The 17,547-nt window shown below is 41.3% G+C and overlaps 1 protein-coding gene across 1 annotated transcript in view; it reads left to right on the forward strand.

Moving 5' to 3' along the window:
• The window catches only part of LOC138655812 (alcohol dehydrogenase 1-like), a 34,981-nt gene extending 20,837 nt beyond the window's left edge, over window positions 1-14,144 (forward strand). The window contains exons 7-9 of the mRNA XM_069743623.1: window positions 10,132-10,267; window positions 11,691-11,829; window positions 13,861-14,144. Of these exons, the coding sequence (XP_069599724.1) occupies window positions 10,132-10,267; window positions 11,691-11,829; window positions 13,861-13,894 (309 nt within the window). The 3' untranslated portion in view covers window positions 13,895-14,144. The remainder of the gene's footprint in view (window positions 1-10,131; window positions 10,268-11,690; window positions 11,830-13,860) is intronic.
• The last annotated feature ends 3,403 nt before the right edge of the window (window positions 14,145-17,547 follow it).

The following is a 17,547-nucleotide window of genomic DNA, read 5'->3' on the forward strand; positions in this document are numbered from 1 at the left end:
TTACAATTCTGACCACTGTCCCTTTGTGAGGTTATAACTCTGGAACGCTTCAACGGATCCCAGTGATTCTGACATTGTTTTCTCGTGACATATTGTACTTCATGACAATTGTAAAATTTCTTTGATATTACCTGCGTTTATTTGTGAAAAAAACGGAAATATGGCGAAAATTTTGAAAATTTCGCAATTTTCCAAATTTGAATTTTTATGCAATTAAATCACAGAGATATGTCACACAAAATACTTAATAAGTAACATTTCCCACATGTCTACTTTACATCAGCACAATTTTGGAACCAAAATTTTTTTTTGTTAGGGAGTTATAAGGGTTAAAAGTTGACCAGCAATTTCTCATTTCTACAACACCATTTTATTTTAGGGACCACATCTCATTTGAAGTCATTTTGAGGGGTCTACATGATAGAAAATACCCAAGTGTGACACCATTCTAAAAACTACACCCCTCAAGGTGCTCAAAACCATATTCAAGAAGTTTATTAACCCTTCTGGTGCTTCACAGGAATTTTTTGAATGTTTAAATAAAAATGAACATTTAACTTTTTTTTCACAAAAAATTTAATTCAGCTCCAATTTGTTTAATTTTACCAAGGGTAACAGGAGAAAATAGACCACAAACATTGTTGTACAATTTCTCCTGAGCACGACAATACCCCACATGTGGGGGTAAACCACTGTTTGGGCGCATGGCAGAGCTCGGAAGCAAAGGAGCGCCATTTGACTTTTCAATGCAAACTTGACTGGAATTGAGATGGGACGCCATGTTTCGTTTGGAGAGCCCCTGATGTGCCTAAACATTGAAACCCCCCACAAGTGACACCATTTTGGAAAGTAGACCCCTTAAGGAACTTATCTAGATGTGTGGTGAGCACTTTGACCCACCAAGTGCTTCACAGAAGTTTATAATGTAGAACCGTAAAAATAAAAAATCATATTTTTTCACAAAAATTAACTTTCCGCCCCCAATTTTTTATTTTCCCAAGGGTAAGAGAAGAAATTGGACCCCAAAAGTTGTTGTACAATTTGTCCTGAGTACGCTGATACCCCATATGTTGGGGTAAACCACTGTTTGGGCGGATGGGAGAGCTCGGAAGGGAAGGAGCGCCGTTTGACTTTTCAATGCAAAATTGACAGGAATTGAGATGGGACGCCATGTTGCGTTTGGAGAGCCACTGATGTGCCTAAACATTGAAACCCCCCACAAGTGACACCATTTTGGAAAGTAGACCCCCTAAGGAACTTATCTAGATGTGTGGTGAGGACTTTGACTCAACAAGTGCTTCACAGAATTTTATAATGCAGAGCCGTAAAAATAAAACAAAAAATTTTTCCCACGAAAATTATTTTTTTAGCCCCCAGTTTTGTATTTTCCCGAGGGTAACAGAAGAAAGTGGACCCCAAAATTTGTTGCCCAATTTGTCCTGAGTGCGATGATACACCATATGTGGGGGGGAACCACTGTTTGGGCGAATGGGAGGGTTCGGAAGGGAAGGAGTGCCATTTGAATGCTGACTTAGATGGAATGGTCTGCAGGTGTCACATTGCGTTTGCAGAGCCCCTAATGTACCTAAACAGTAGAAACCCCCCACAAGTGACACCATTTTGGAAAGTAGACCCCCTTAGGAACTTATCTAGATGTGTGGTGAGCACTTTGACCCACCAAGGGCTTCACAGAAGTTTATAATGGAGAGCCGTAAAAATAAAACAAAAATTTTTTCCCACAAAAATTATTTTTTAGCCCCCAGTTTTGTATTTTCCCGAGGGTAACAGGAGAAATTGGACCCCAAAATTTGTTGTCCAATTTGTTCTGAGTGCGCTGATACCCCATATGTGGTGGGGAACCACTGTTTGGGCGCATGGGAGGGCTCGGAAGGGAAGGAGCTCCATTTGGAATGCAGGCTTGGATGGAATGGTCTGCAGGTGTCACATTGCATTTGCAGAGCCCCTAATGTACCGAAACAGTAGAAATCCCCCACAAGTGACACCATTTTGGAAACTAGACCCCCTAAGGAACTCATCTAGATGTGTTGTGAGAGCTTTGAACCCCCAAGTGTTTCACTACAGTTTGTAACGCAGAGCCCTGAAAATTGAAAAAAAAAATCTTTCCCCCAAAAATTATATTTTAGCCCCCAGTTTTGTATTTTCCCGAGGGTAAGAGGAGAAATTTGACCCCAAAAGTTGTTGTCCAATTTGTCCTGAGTACGCTGATACCCCATATGTTGGGGGGAACCCCTGTTTGGGCACACGGGAGAGCTCGGAAGGGAAGGAGCACTGTTTTACTTTTTCAACGCAGAATTGGCTGGAATTGAGATCGGACGCCATGTCGCGTTTGGAGAGCCCCTGATGTGCCTAAACAGTGGAAACTCCCCAATTATAACTGAAACCCTAATCCAAGCACACCCCTAATCCTAATCCCAACAGTAACCCTAACCACACCTCTAACCCTGACACACACCTAACCCTAATCCCAACCCTATTCCCAACTGTAAATGTAATCTAAACCCTAACCGTAACTTTAGCCCCAACCCTAACTTTAGCCCCAACCCAAACTGTAGCCCTAACCCTAACCATAGCCTTAACCCTAACTTTAACCCCAACCCTAACTGTAGCCCTAACCATAGCCCTAACCCTAGCCCTAGCCCTAGCCCTAACCCTAGCCCTAACCATAGCCCTAACCCTAGCCCTAACCCTAGCCCTAACCCTAGCCCTAGCCCAAACCCTAACCCTAGCCCTAGCCCTAACCCTAATGGAAAAATGGAAATAAATACATTTTTTTAATTTTTCCCTATCTAAGGGGGTGATGAAGGGGGGGTTTGATTTACTTTTATAGCGGGTTTTTTAGCGGATTTTTATGATTGGCAGCCGTCACACACTGAAAGACGCTTTTTATTGCAAAAAATATTTTTTGCGTTACCACATTTTGAGAGCTATAATTTTTCCATATTTTGGTTCACAGAGTCGTGAGGTCTTGTTTTTTGCGGGACGAGTTGACGTTTTTATTGGTAACATTTTCGGGCACGTTACATTTTTTGATCGCTTTTTATTCCGATTTTTGCGAGGCAGAATGACCAAAAACCAGCTATTCATGAATTTCTTTTGGGGGGGGCGTTTATACCGTTCCACGTTTGGTAAAATTGATAAAGCAGTTTTATTCTTCGGGTCAGTACGATTACAGCGATACCTCATTTATATTTTTTTTATGTTTTGGCGCTTTTATACGATAAAAACTATTTTATAGAAAAAATAATTATTTTTGCATCGCTTTATTCTCAGGACTATAACTTTTTTTTTTTTTTGCTGATAATGCTGTATAGTGGCTCGTTTTTTGCGGGACAAGATGACGCTTTCAGCGGTATCATGGTTATTTATATCTGTCTTTTTGATCGCGTGTTATTCCACTTTTTGTTCGGCGGTATGATAATAAAGCGTTGTTTTTTGCCTAGTTTTTTTTTTTTTTCTCTTACGGTGTTTACTGAAGGGGTTAACTAGTGGGCCAGTTTTATAGGTCGGGTCGTTACGGACGCGGCGATACTAAATATGTGTACATTTATTGTTTTTTTTTTAAATTAAGATAAAGAAATTTATTTAGGGGAATAATATTTTTTTTTTTTTTTCATTATTTAGGAATATTTTTTTTTATTTTTTTTTTACACATTTTGAAAATTTTTTTTTAACTTTTTTACATTGTCCCAGGGGGGGACATCACAGATCAGTGATCTGACAGTGTGCACAGCACTCTGTCAGATCACTGATCTGACATGCAGCGCAGCAGCCTTCACAGTGCCTGCTCTGAGCAGGCTCTGTGAAGCCACCTCGGAGGTGAGACCCTCGCAGCAACGCGATCACATCGCGTTGCTGCGGGGGGCTCAGGGAAGCCCGCAAGGAGCCCCCTCCCTGCGGGAAGCTTCCCTATACCGCCGGCACATCGCGATCATCTTTGATCGCGGTGTGCCAGGGGTTAATGTGCCGGGGGCGGTCCGTGACCGCTCCTGGCACATAGTGCCGGATGTCAGCTGCGATAAACAGCTGACACCCGGCCGCGATCGGCGGCGCTCCCCCCGTGAGCGCCGCCGATCTCGCTGGACGCACTATCCCGTCCGTGGTCATGGGGGCCCACCCCACCTCAACGGGATAGTACGTCCCATGTCAGAAAGGGGTTAACATACTGTGACTCTCATTAACACAAAACCCGTCATTCAAAATGGTGATTTCACAGCTTGCATTGCTCCCCTCCCTTCAGAATGATCTTTGCACTCTCTCATTAAATGCTTCAATACAATGGCGTAGGGTCTGAGTCAGTCTATTGCTCCTATTGTGAATGTGGATTTTTTTAAAGAACAGAAAGTATAAGTTTAGAATAGCCCCAGTTACCAGTATGAAAATTGCATGAACCTTTTTTCAATGCAGATTAAAATATGGAAAAAAAAACAAGAAACATTAACGACCATTAAAAATAATCTAAGATAAAAACCTGATTAAACAGTAGGTTATTTTTTAACAGCATCTTGCCTATAAATTCTGTAGATTCATATTATTTCAATAAATAATTAACCCCTTCGCGACATGCGCTGTACTGGTACAGGTCATCAGGAGGTGCATTTCTGCCTAGAGCAGTACAAGTACGCACCGCGATTGCCGCAGCCTCACGCTGAGCACTGCAGCAATCACATGCGGGTGTCAGCTCAGCTGTATGTGACAGCTGACACCCCACAGCAACACCCACGATCGGTGCTAGCACCGATCTTGGGCATTTAACCCTCTGATGCCACTGTCAGTAGTGACAGTGGCATAGAGAAGCATCGCGCAGGGAGGGGGCTCCCTGCACACTTCCCTCAGAACAATGAGATGCGATTGCGTTGTTCTGATGGTATCCATAAGAACACCCGGCACCAAGATGGCCACGGGGTCCTTCCGGGTCCTGGAGGGAAGGTGGCTTGTGAGTGCCTCCTTTCCTGCCTGTCACATCTTGATCTGACACTCTGCTGTGCAAAGTGTCAGATCAGCGATCTGATGTAATATAGTAATGTCCCATACTGGGACAATGTAGTAAAGTAAAAAAATATATATCAGAATGTGTAAACATACGGTATATATTTTTTAAAATCTCCAAATATAGAAAAAAAATAAAATAAATATTTTACCAATAAATACATTTATTTATGTAATAAAAAACAATAAAAGTACACATATATGGTATCACTGCGTCCGTAACGACTCGCTATATAAACTGTCCCACTAGTTAGCCCCTTCAGTGAACACCGTAAAAGAAAAAAACGAGGCAAAAACAATGCTTTATCATCATACTGCCGAACAAAAAGTGCAATAAAACATAATTCAAAAGACAGATGTAAATAAAAATGTTACTGCTGAAAACATCATCTTGTCTGGCAAAAAAACAAGCAGAGAAATAAAAAAGTTATAGTTCTCAGAATAAAGCGATGAAAAAATAATAATTTTTTCCTATAAAATAGTTTTTATTGTGTAAAAGCACCAAAACATAAAAAATCATATATATGAGGTATCGCTGTAATTGTACTGACCTAAAGAATATACTTTCTTACCAATTTTACCATATACGGAACGGTATGGAAAAAAAGAAAAAGAGAAGCAATTCCTGAATTGCTGGTTTTTGTTCATTCTGTCTCCCCAAAATAGGAAAACGATCAAAAAATGGCATGTGCCCAAAAATGGTACCAATAAAAACGTCAGCTCTTCCCTCAAAAAACAAGCCCTCACATGACTCAGTCGGCCGAAATATGAAAAATTATAGTTCTCAAAATCTGGTGATGCAAAGACTAGTTTTTGCAATAAAAAACATCTTTTAGTGTGTGACAGCAGCCAAACATAAAAACCCAGTATAAATCTGATATTGCTGTAATTCTGAAGAATAAAGTCCCCTAATCAGTTATGCTGCATGAGGAACAGCGTAAAAAGTAAAGAAAACCAAATCTTCATTCTGCCTCCCAAAGATCGCAGTGAGGCTCGGCTCACTGTTATCCTGCACTTTGGCGGAAGGTTCCCTATAATGAGACAGATGGAGGAACTGTGGGCACCATAGGACCTGTGATCTGGCAGTGTCCATCTTTTTAGGATTGCATAAAAGTGCTGTTAGCCACAGTTTTCTGCACTTCTGAAAAAAAGGAAACTGTGGAACAGAGGTCAGACGGAGTAAAGAGTAACTCTGCTGCCTCACTATAGTGAATAGATCCATTGAGGGTTTCATCTGAATCACATCACTCAGAGATTTAGATAGAGGCCGCAAAGTAAGTGCTCTGTCACGGTTTGACCCGAACCAACGGGTGGTAGGTCAATGGACACACAAACAATGGGATGGAAAAGGTGAGAGGAAGGCCCTACCCATAGGGAATGGGGGATGGTTACCACTTGAGCTGACCCAGCAGCACTGCAGTAAGGTCAGATTGCCAACAGGGGAAAAAAAATTACATTAACCCCCGATAGTCCAAAAGGAAAAAAGTTTTAAACTTAGTGGAACCAAAAAATGGATCATGACATGCTCAGCGTAGAGCGCCGGATAACTGATCCCAAACGTTATGTAAAATATTCCAAATAAAAGCTTCCATTCAATCCACAAAAAAAGCAAGCCCCCACTCTGATCTGTTGTCTGCTAACAGAAATATAGGGGACTTCCACATTACTGGTAGCTCAAAGGTCTGGAAAAGCAAAATGGCTCCTCACTCGCCAAAAGAAATTCAGCAAATTTTCCGCTCCCAAATCCTAACATTTAGTGCCCACATGTTTGGCATTTCTGTATTAATGAGTGCCCGCCTAATTTACAGGAGCATGTCTCCAGAAGCATGAGCTGGCCATAATGTACTGGTCACTACACTACAGCGTACTGGTCACTACAACGGCAGTTTGCAATTTTCACTCAGCAACATCTACTGCTGCCTGTTTCTGGAAAATACACACATGGAGTCAAAATCGTCACTAAATCTGTACATAAATTGACAAAGGGTTATAATTTCCAAAATGGGGTCCCTTATGAAGGGTGCATCTGCACTGTAATATGACGCTAAGTCCCTTCTGAGCTTTGCACTGTACCTCAAAAGTAGTTTTCTACCACATATGGGGTATCGGTGAACTCAGGAAAAATTGCACAACAAACTTTGGGGTCCATTTTCTCCTTTTGCCCTTGTGAAAATACAAAATTTGTAGTTCAAGATTTTTATGGGAAAAATGTGATTTTTTATTTTCACGGCTTGATGTTTAACATCTGTGAAGCACCTGGGGGTTCAAGGTGCTCAATACACATCTAGATAAGGTCCCAAAGGGCTCTAGTTTCCAAAATGATGTCACTGGTGGGGGGTTTCCACTATTTATACACATCAGGGGCTCTTCAAACGGGACATGGCATTCACTAACTATTCCATCAAATTTTGCATTCACAAAGTCAAATGGTGCTCATTCCCTTCCAGGCCCTTCCATGCGCGCAAATAGTTGTTTTACCCCACATATAGGGTATCGGAGTACTCAGGAGAAATGGCACAATAAATTGTATGGCACAATTTTCCCCATTACTCTTATGAAAATGCAAAATATGGGGCTAAAAAAGCTTAGTTTGGAAAAAATTTGATTTTTATTATTTCCACGGCTTTATGCTATAAACTTCTGTGAAGCACCTGTGGGTTCAAGGTGCTCAATACACATCTAGATAAGTTCCAAAAGGGGTCTAGTTTCCAAAATGGTGTCACTTGTGGGGGATTTCCACTGTTTAGGCACATCAGGGGTTCTTCAAACGAGACATGGCGTCCGCTAATTATTCCATCAAACTTTGCATTCAAAAAGTCAAATGGCACTCCTTCCTTTCTAAGCCCTGCCGTGCACCCAAACAGTGGTATTCCATCACATATGGGGTATTGGCATGCTGAGAAATTGCACAACAAAATGTATCGTCCATTTTCTACTGTTACCCTTGCAAAAGTAAAAAAAATAGGTCTAAACCAGGGGTGGGGAATCTTTTTTTTCTACCAAGGGCCATTTGGATATTTATACCATCCTTCAGTTGCCGTACAAACTCCGCCCACACAGTACATCCTGACTCCGGCACTGGTTTCAGGGCGTAATATTTCATTGCATGCCCTTCAGTGTTCAGTAGTGAACACTGCGTGTGTGTGCTAACAGAGCAAGAAGAAATTAATGAGCTGGTTATAATCAAAATACACCTCCTTGCACAAGAATACGGTCCCTGAGAATCTGCTTGAGGGGCCTGATAAAAGGTCATCGAGCGCCGTAAATGGCCCTGGGACCTAAGGTTCCCACCCCTGGTCTAAAGGAAAATTTTTGTGAAAGCAAAGTAAATGTTTATTTTTTCCTTTCTCATTCCAAAAATTCCTGTGAAGCACCTGAAGGGTTAATAAACATCTTGACTGTGGTTTTGAGCACCTTGAGGGGTGCAGTTTTTAGAATGGTGTCATTTTGGGTTATTTTTTGTCACATAGGTCCCTCAAAGTCACTTCAAATGTGAGGTGGTCCCTAAAAAAATGGTTTTGCAAATTTTGTTGTGAAAATGAGAAATCGCTGGTGAAATTTTAACGATTATAACTTCCTAACAAAAAAATTATGTTTCAAAAATTGTGCTGATGTAAAGTAGACATGTGGGAAATATTATTTATTAACTATTTTGTGTGACATACAGTATCTCTTTGCTTTAAGGGCATAAAAATTAAATCTTTGAAAAATGCGAAATTCTCAAAATTTTCACCAAATTTCCACTTTTTTCACAAATACATGCAAGTCATATAGAAGAAATGTTAACGCAATCATAAAGTACAATATATTATGAGAAAACTTTCTCAGAATCACCAGGATTTGTTGAAGCGTTCCAGAGTTATTACCTCATAAAGTTATAATGGTCAGAATTGTAAAAATTGGCCTGGACATTAAAGTGAAAACAGACTTTGTCTCAAAGAGGTTAAAAAAAATAATTGCTATAAAGCTGTAAACCCTTATAAACTAGACATTTGCAAAACCTCTTTATTCAGAAAAGTAGAGGGCAATTATTCTCCAAATCTCATTGTTCAGCTATAATACTAATTGCAGAGTGAGTGTCAGTCAGTGTAGGGGTCACGCTTACAGCCGCCATCCCTGTATACTCAGAGCAGTGACTGAACTAGCACCGGCGCCGCCCTGAGACTCAAAACTGGAATGCTGCAGGGGGAATAAAGTTGACTGCTCATACAGGAAGAGCTGCGACGCAGAGAGGATGTAAGCGCCGAGGGAGCTGGGTAAGTATTTTAATGCCAGCGAGTGGGCGCACAGGGGGTGGGAGGGGGCAGATTACCGGTAACTTTATTTTAAAAACAAAAAAATTAAAAAAAGATTATTCATTCCTTCTTTCCAGTGAACGCTGCTGGAGAGAAGGGATGAATACCGGGTTCAGCACCGCACGCAGGGGACAGCGCTTAACTCTAGCGTTGTCTCCTGCACGGTCCGTGTGGTCCTCAGTCGGCACACGGGCGGCACATGGCTGCCGCACGTGTGCCACACTGATGTTCAACGTAAGCACACGGACACACGGACAATTCCGGTACCGATTTTTCCGGTACCGGAATTATCTGGACGTGTGAGACTGGCCTTAGCCTGCATATTAATCCCATATCTGCAGGTTAATAGTTTTTTTTCTGCTGACAGATTCCCTTTAACAGAAACTATAACAAAAATTATGCCATATGGCAGTGGTGGTTATCTTCTTCCTTCTACCTTAGCGCAACACAAACATTTAATTGTGGATACACACAGCACTTAAGCAATCAATTCATGATGGAATGTCATGACACCAAGAGCGCAAAAACACAGCTAATGCGCATCATTTATAGGTTTACAAAAAGTTAAAGTTTACCAAAAGTGACATTGTTAGTACTCAGGGGAATGTTACAGTTTCTGGATTCTGGAAACATTAGACTATGCAGCATTTGAAGTTTATTCCTGCATTAGGATATGAAGCTATTATTATTATTATTATTATTTAGTATTATAGTGCCATTTATTACATGGTGCTTTACATGTGAAAAGGAGTATGCATAATAAAAACAAGTAAAGTAATCTTAAACAATAGCAATATATTTTGTTGATTTTTTTTTTTTTCATACTTAGGCATCCATGATTCAGTCCACTAATTATGCCTATGGATCTGCCAATATTATTGGTGTTCCCGTTTACACAGAAAGACTATGCGCAGATGTGATGTGGTTCCTAACTGGACGCTCAGTCCAAGGAGCCTTCTTGGGAGGTGAGTCCTAGAAATATTACATTGAAGTGACATCTAACAATACGGTAAATGTTGTTTTTCTGTCAGTTATAACCATTTATATTTAACTAGATGGTGGCCGGATTCTAACGCATCGGGTATTCTAGAATATGTATGTATGTATATAGCAGCCACATAGTATATAGCACAGGCCACGACATATGGTAGAATACCTGATGCGTTAATACAGGCCACGCAGTATATAGCACAGCCCAAGCAGTATATAACATTTCCCATGTAGTATATAACACTGCCCACATAGTATATAACATTGCCCACGTAGTATATAGCAGCCACGCAATATATAACACAGCCCATGTAGTATATAACACAGCCCACGCAGTATATAACATTGCCCACATAGTATATAACACTGGCCATGTAGTATATAGCAGCCATGTAGTATATAACACAGGCCACGCAGTATATAACACAGCCCACATAGTATACAACACTGCCCACATAGTATATAGCAGCCATGTATTATATAACACAGCCCACGTAGTATATAACACTGCCCATGTAGTATATAGCAGCCATGTAGTATATAACACTGCCCACGTAGTATATAGCAGCTATGCAGTATATAACGCAGCCCACATAGTATATAACGCTGCCCACGTAGTATATAACACAGCCCACGCAGTATATAACACAGCCCACATAGTATGCAACACTGCCCATGTAGTATATAGCAGCCATGTAGTACATAACGCAGCCCACGTAGTATTTAGCAGTGTGGGCACCATATCCCTGTTAAGAAAAATAATTAAAATAAAAAATAGTTCTATACTCACCCTCCGTTGTCAAGCGAAGCTTTGTCGATGCGCGCACGGCTGCCGCCAGCTGCCGTTCCCAGGATGCATTGCGAAATTACCCAGATAATGTTGCGGTCTCGCGAGACCGCTAAGTCTTCTGGGTAATTTCGCAATGCATCTCTGGGAACGGAAGCTGGCGGCAGCTGCGTGCGCCTCGGCGGATGACGGATGGTAAGAATATCAGGTTTTTTGATTTTTTATTTTTAACATTAGATCTTTTTACTATTGATGCTGCATAGGCAGCATCAATAGTAAAAAGTTGGTCACACAGGGTTAATAGAGCATTAACAGAGTGCGTTACCCGCGGCATAATGCGGTCCGTTAACGCTGTCATTAACCCTGTGTGAGCGCTGACAGGAGGGGGTATGGAGCGGGCACCAACCACTGACTGGACAGGAGTAGGGAGGGACTAATCGGACTGTGCCCGTCGCTGATTGGTTGCGGCAGCCAGGACAGGCAGCTGGCGAGACCAATCAGCGACGCGGGATTTCCGTGACAGAAGTTGCAGACAGAAAGACGGAAGTACCCCTTAGACAATTATATAGTAGATGGTTCAAAAGATAAAATCTAATTCATTGTATTTGCAGATTACAAGGCATCTCTAGATTTCCCTGGATTAGTGAATGATGTCTTGGCTGGTAAAATTGACCTTAATGCCCTGGTGAGTTGCAGACTGCCTTTGGATGAGGTCAATGAAGGCTTTGATCTAATGAGAAATGGAAAAAGGTAAGAGGATCTTTGAGAGTGACATTCACAAAATGACAATCAATAGTGGGACTTTATAAAGACCAGCATTAATAAAAAGTCTGTTGGACTGATGTGAAAATGTCTAGCTGCATATCTGATGTAAAACATAGTACATTTGTTACAACACATGTGACCCGCCCAATATGCTCCACCCACTCTAGAATGACTCTTTAAATGTCCTCCCCATGTGACTTTGGATAAGAAGCCAAGCCAGAAACTCCATTTGCCGAAATGTGTTTTACACTGTTTGCCCCTCATCAGTGCAAACCCATGGAGTAGAGGGTACAAATTATCCTTATGCAAGAAGATATATAATTTCCCCGAGGAACATTTCATGGATTATAAAAGCAAATAGCCTTTACAGAGAGGAACTCTTGTGCCATCTACTGGATGTAGCAATCTTAAATGTCAGTATTGACTCTTTAAAGGGCCTTGCCAGATGTACATAGATGGTAATGCTGTTGTTTCAGACGTATATTCAACAGCACCCTGTTCCTGGCTGTGTCATCTTTCTGCTTCTTTGCATCTGTAATGGAACTAAGTATTGTAAATATAATGGAGCAAGCAACAGTGTCTCCAATGATGCGGCAAACTAGTCATGTGACTGACCTGCTACTTAGACCTAGCACAGATCTTGTTATGTGATCAGGGCTCTTTTTCCCCCATAATAGGCATGGCTTTGGCATCTCCAGTTATTAGGCAAATAGTCTCTAATAGGGTTGAGCGAAACGGGTCGGCCATTTTCAGAAGTCGCCGACTTTTGGCAAAGTCGGGTTTCATGAAACCCGACCCCTGTGTGGGGTCGGCCATGAGGTCGGCGATCTTCTGAATCTGGTATCGGAATTCCGATACCGAGTTCCGATATGTTTGCAATATCGGAAATCGGTATCGGAATCCATATTTAAGTGTAAAATAAAGAATTAAAATAAAAAAATATTGCTATACTCACCCTCTGACGCGCCCTGGTACTAACCGGCAGCCTTGCTTCCTTAGAATCAGCACGTGAATGACCTTAGATGACGTCGCGGCTTGTGATTGGTCGCGCGACCGCCCATGTGACCGCTCACGCGACCAATCACAAGCCGCGACGTCACTGAAGGTCCTTCAAGCGCTGATTCTTAGGAAGGAAGGCTGCCGGAAAGAAGCAGGGCGCGTCCGAGGGTGAGAATATACCTAATAGGAATATACTCGCCCTCGGACGCGCCCTGCTTCTTTCCGGCAGCCTTCCTTCCTAAGAATCAGCGCTTGAAGGACCTTCGGTGACGTCGCGGCTTGTGATTGGTCGTGTGAGCGGTCACATGGGCGGTCGCGCGACCAATCACAAGCCGCGACGTCATCTAAGGTCATTCACGCGCTGATTCTAAGGAAGCAAGGCTGCCGGTTAGTACCAGGGTGCGTCAGAGGGTGAGTATAGCAATATTTTTTATTTTAATTCTTTATTTTACACTTAAATATGGATCCCAGGGCCTGAAGGAGAGTTTCCGCTCCTTCAGACCCTGGGAACCATTGGAAACCCAATGCACTGCATTGGGTTTCGAGTTTCGGCCGACCCCGACCCTGACTTTTTTATAGGATCGGCCGGTTTCACTCGACCCGACTTTTGAAAAAGTCGGGTTTTGTGAAACCCGACCCGATCCTATAAAAGTAAAAGTCGCTCAACCCTAGTCTCTAACATAGTAATATCGTCCAAAGGTCTGTTTTCATAGCTTGGTGAATATGTTGCACTAAACGGTGGAAAAAAACAAAACAATGATATTAAAAATGTAAAAATATATTTAAAAGAAAAAATAATAGCACATCCCATGACAACCCAGATAAAAAAAAAGAAAACAGAGGAAAAAAAGTTTAGATTTTTCGAATCATTAAGAATAATACAAAAACAACCTGTAAAAACAAAATGATGGCCAAAGCTCAGCTTTACAGCATGTTAGAGCTTCTCCAAATAGCATTGCTGATTACTTGATATAAAATATAACTATTAATACAGATTTTATTTTCTTTATTTTACAGCATCCGTACAGTCATTACATTGTGCAAGCAATAAACGAGTTTCCATCAACAAATTGCCTGTAACCGAGGAACACAATATACTTTCATTTCAGTTTTATGTTACCTAATCAAAATGTATTTTTCGCTTTGTCTTAGTTGCTTCAGATGTGGGGTTTGGTGACTTTGCTCTTGTATTTTAGATGATATTTCTATGTAAAGAAATCAGAAATATTTAGCTTTTAAAAGTCATTTCTTTTATTAACTTTCTTAGCAAAAATAATAAAATACATGATTGTGGTTTCAAAGCCTTATAGTTTTCCTGATTTTTTTTTTATTGATTAAAGGGGTAAAATGGGCAAAGTATTAACCATGAATATTTTCTGAATGTGGGTATCACCTGTGTCCTATGTATCACATCATTTATGACACATAGCCTCCACAAAGTGCTTCTCCTCCAGACATCCTCAGGGGAATGAAGCTATAATAGCGTTTTAACCCCTTCATGACACATGATGTATAGTTACATCATTTGTCATGATGAGCTAATCAGTCATCAGTGCTTCACCCGAGGCTGTTAACCTGTTAAATCCCACTATCAATTTCTGACAGCGGGATTTAACATGTACTAACAGGGCGCTCATCATTCCACACTCACATTGACATGCCCGTCACAGGATCGCGGGATGCCGACCGCTTGTCATGACAGTCATGTTCTACTGATGACAACAGTGCCTGAGCGTGGTTACAGCTCCTGCTCACTGTGTACTTTCATGATAGTTTCCCTTTAAAAGATAAAAATGTTGGCAGCCAGCTGCCTCTGGAGTAACAGATCTACAAATAAATTAGGTACAATGAAGACTCCAATTATAGACAGGTTGTTTTCAAATAAGTGATTTATTTAATTCACCTGACTATATAACTCCTTTAATTCAACAGCGCTTTACATACATCTTCACCACTGTCCCCATTTGGGCTCACAATCTATACACCTTATCAGTATGTCTGTGAAGTGTGGGAGGAAATACAGTCAAACATGGAGAGAACATACTAACTCCGTGTTGCCCTGTATAGGATTTGAACCCAAGATGCCAGCACTGCAAACCAACAGTGCTAAAAACTGAGCCACCATGCTGATAAAAATTCCCATTAAACAAATCCTTGCTCCAGTCAGGAAATAATTTCTTTCCATCCTCACATGTGTCACTGTTCGAAGTCACCTGGCAGCTCCAAAATGGCAACCACAAACAGGCTTTGCATAAACTACTCCATTTTCCAAAGCCCAGGTGTTGCCCTGACCTTCATCCTTTAACCCCCATACAGGCATTTGGACTTACACAGGGGTCCCTGGGCAGAGGCCATAGAGTCTTCTGCTGTTCAGTGATGTAGCCTGGCAAGAGGGAAAGTCAGGTAGTCAAATGTCTAGCCGAGGTCAAAGAATGGGAAAATTCAGGACAAAACACGTGCACGGTGGTATAAACAGGATAGCTGGTAGTGGGAACTGGCTATCAAGGGTTTATATTGTAAGAGCCCCAGCCAGTGCTGATAGCTGATAGAAACCCAAAAGAATGAACCCCACAGCTTCTAGACTGCAGAAAAAATACAGGATTGATGTGCAATGTCGACTAGCGGCCCAAACAGAAACCAGCACAGATGTTACAACATGGTACAAATGATCTCCTAGTCGTTACTTTCAAAAATATCATGCACTAAGTGACAGTAGCAATTATAAATGTTACATCAAGTGGCATTCACTTTTACTGAGCTTGCCTCTGATAGTAATTAATTTTATTGCTACAAAATAAGTTATACATGTTTAGCACTAGAACTACCTGAGGGGTCATTTTGACCCTTTTGCTATTTCTTTTTCCTGTAATTTCTAAAATTTTAACAAATGAGTTCTGAGTTTTTGTGACTTTTATTTATTCATGGTAGTGTATATTTTAGGACACAAAAATGAATTGAAACTTTTTCAGGGGCCCGGATTTTACAATTCATACCTATAAGTACTGAAGGGGTCAATTTGATCCCATACATAAAAGTAGTAGTAGGCAAGTCTCCTAATAACAAATACACATGAGACTACTCTGATGAAGAATGGTGACATCACTCTTACAGTTTACCAAGGTAAGCCAAAAAAGAATGTAATTTTGCTCAGTAGTCTTCACCCAGATGTAGCAGTTGGAAATGACAAGAACAAAAAAAAGGAAACGGTACAATTTTACAATAAAACAAAGGTTGGAGTGGACACAGTAGACCAGATGGCTCGAAAGTACACCACAAAATCTGGAAGCCGCCAATGGCCTGTTCAGGTGCTTTGCAATGTACCGTACTTAATTTAGCAGCTATAAATGCAACTATACTCTATAAAACAGCAGCTGGGAGTAAAATTAGCAAACGGGAGATCATTCTTCAGCTTCATGCTATGATAATGTAAAAGGAAAATGCGTGCTGTACTTGATCTTAACACTGTTCCTACTAAGTTAAAATAAATGTTCTTTAATTTGTTGGCAACAAAAAAGTTATTTTTACTCCAGAGTCAGTACTTTTGAATGGGGGTCAAAATGACCCCTAATGGTAGTTATAGGTATTATGAAACCTGCGGTAGTTGTAGTGTTAAAGTTTATCATTTATAATTACACCTCAATATAATGGTTCAGAAGTAGAGTGAACCTTGGTATTACTTTATAGTTAAAAGGAATATATCCTAAGAACATTTCCTTTAGTCATGTGTTTATTCTTTTTTTTAAAGTATTGTTGGTTCCTAGAGGCTTTGCAGCTATTACATCACATGGCATAGCTCAACCAATCAGGAAGCATATATAGTCTATTGTTATGGACCTGGTGGTTAGGAACGACCTGATGGTTAAACTAACACAGGACAAGCTCTGGGAAGTGGGAGCTCTGCTGACCGCAACCCATAATCCTATCACACACACTAGAAATAGCCGTGGAGCGTACCTAACTCTGCCTAGATGCCTCTTCACAGCCTAAGAGCTAACTAGCCCTAGAGATAGAAAATAAAGCCTACCTTGCCTCAGAGAAATTCCCCAAAGGAAAAGGCAGCCCCCCACATATATTGACTGTGAGTTAAGATGAAAGTCACAAATACAGAAATGAAACAGGTTTCAGCAAAGGAGGCCAGACTTACTAAACAGACTGAGGATATGACAGGTATCTTTGCGGTCAGCACAAAAAACTACAAAAAGATCACGCAGAGTGTGCAAAAAGACCTCCGCACCGACTCACGGTGCGGAGGTGCCACTCTGCATCCCAGAGCTTCCAGCTAGCAAGGCAAAATCATAATAGCAAGCTGGACAAGAAAACAATGAACAAATAATTAACTAGCAGGAACTTAGCTTCTGCTGGAGTAGACAGGTCACCAGAAAGATCCAAGAGCGAACTGAACCAGTACAAGAACATTGACAGCTGGCATGGAGTAACGATCTGAGTGGAGTTAAATAGAGCAGCCAGCCAAAGAAGAAACTAAGTCACCTGTGGAAGGAACCTCGGAAGCAGCAGCTCCACTCACAGCCACCAGAGGGAGTCCATGGACAGAACTCGCCGAAGTACCATTCATGACCACAGGAGGGAGTTCAATAACAGAATTCACAACAGTACCCCCCCCTTGAGGAGGGGTCACCGAACCCTCACCAGAGCCCCCAGGCCGATCAGGACGAGCCAAATGAAAGGCATGAACTAGATCGGCAG

Source organism: Ranitomeya imitator, chromosome 1 (assembly GCF_032444005.1).
Source record: "Ranitomeya imitator isolate aRanImi1 chromosome 1, aRanImi1.pri, whole genome shotgun sequence".
Classification (NCBI taxonomy): Eukaryota; Metazoa; Chordata; class Amphibia; order Anura; family Dendrobatidae; genus Ranitomeya; species Ranitomeya imitator.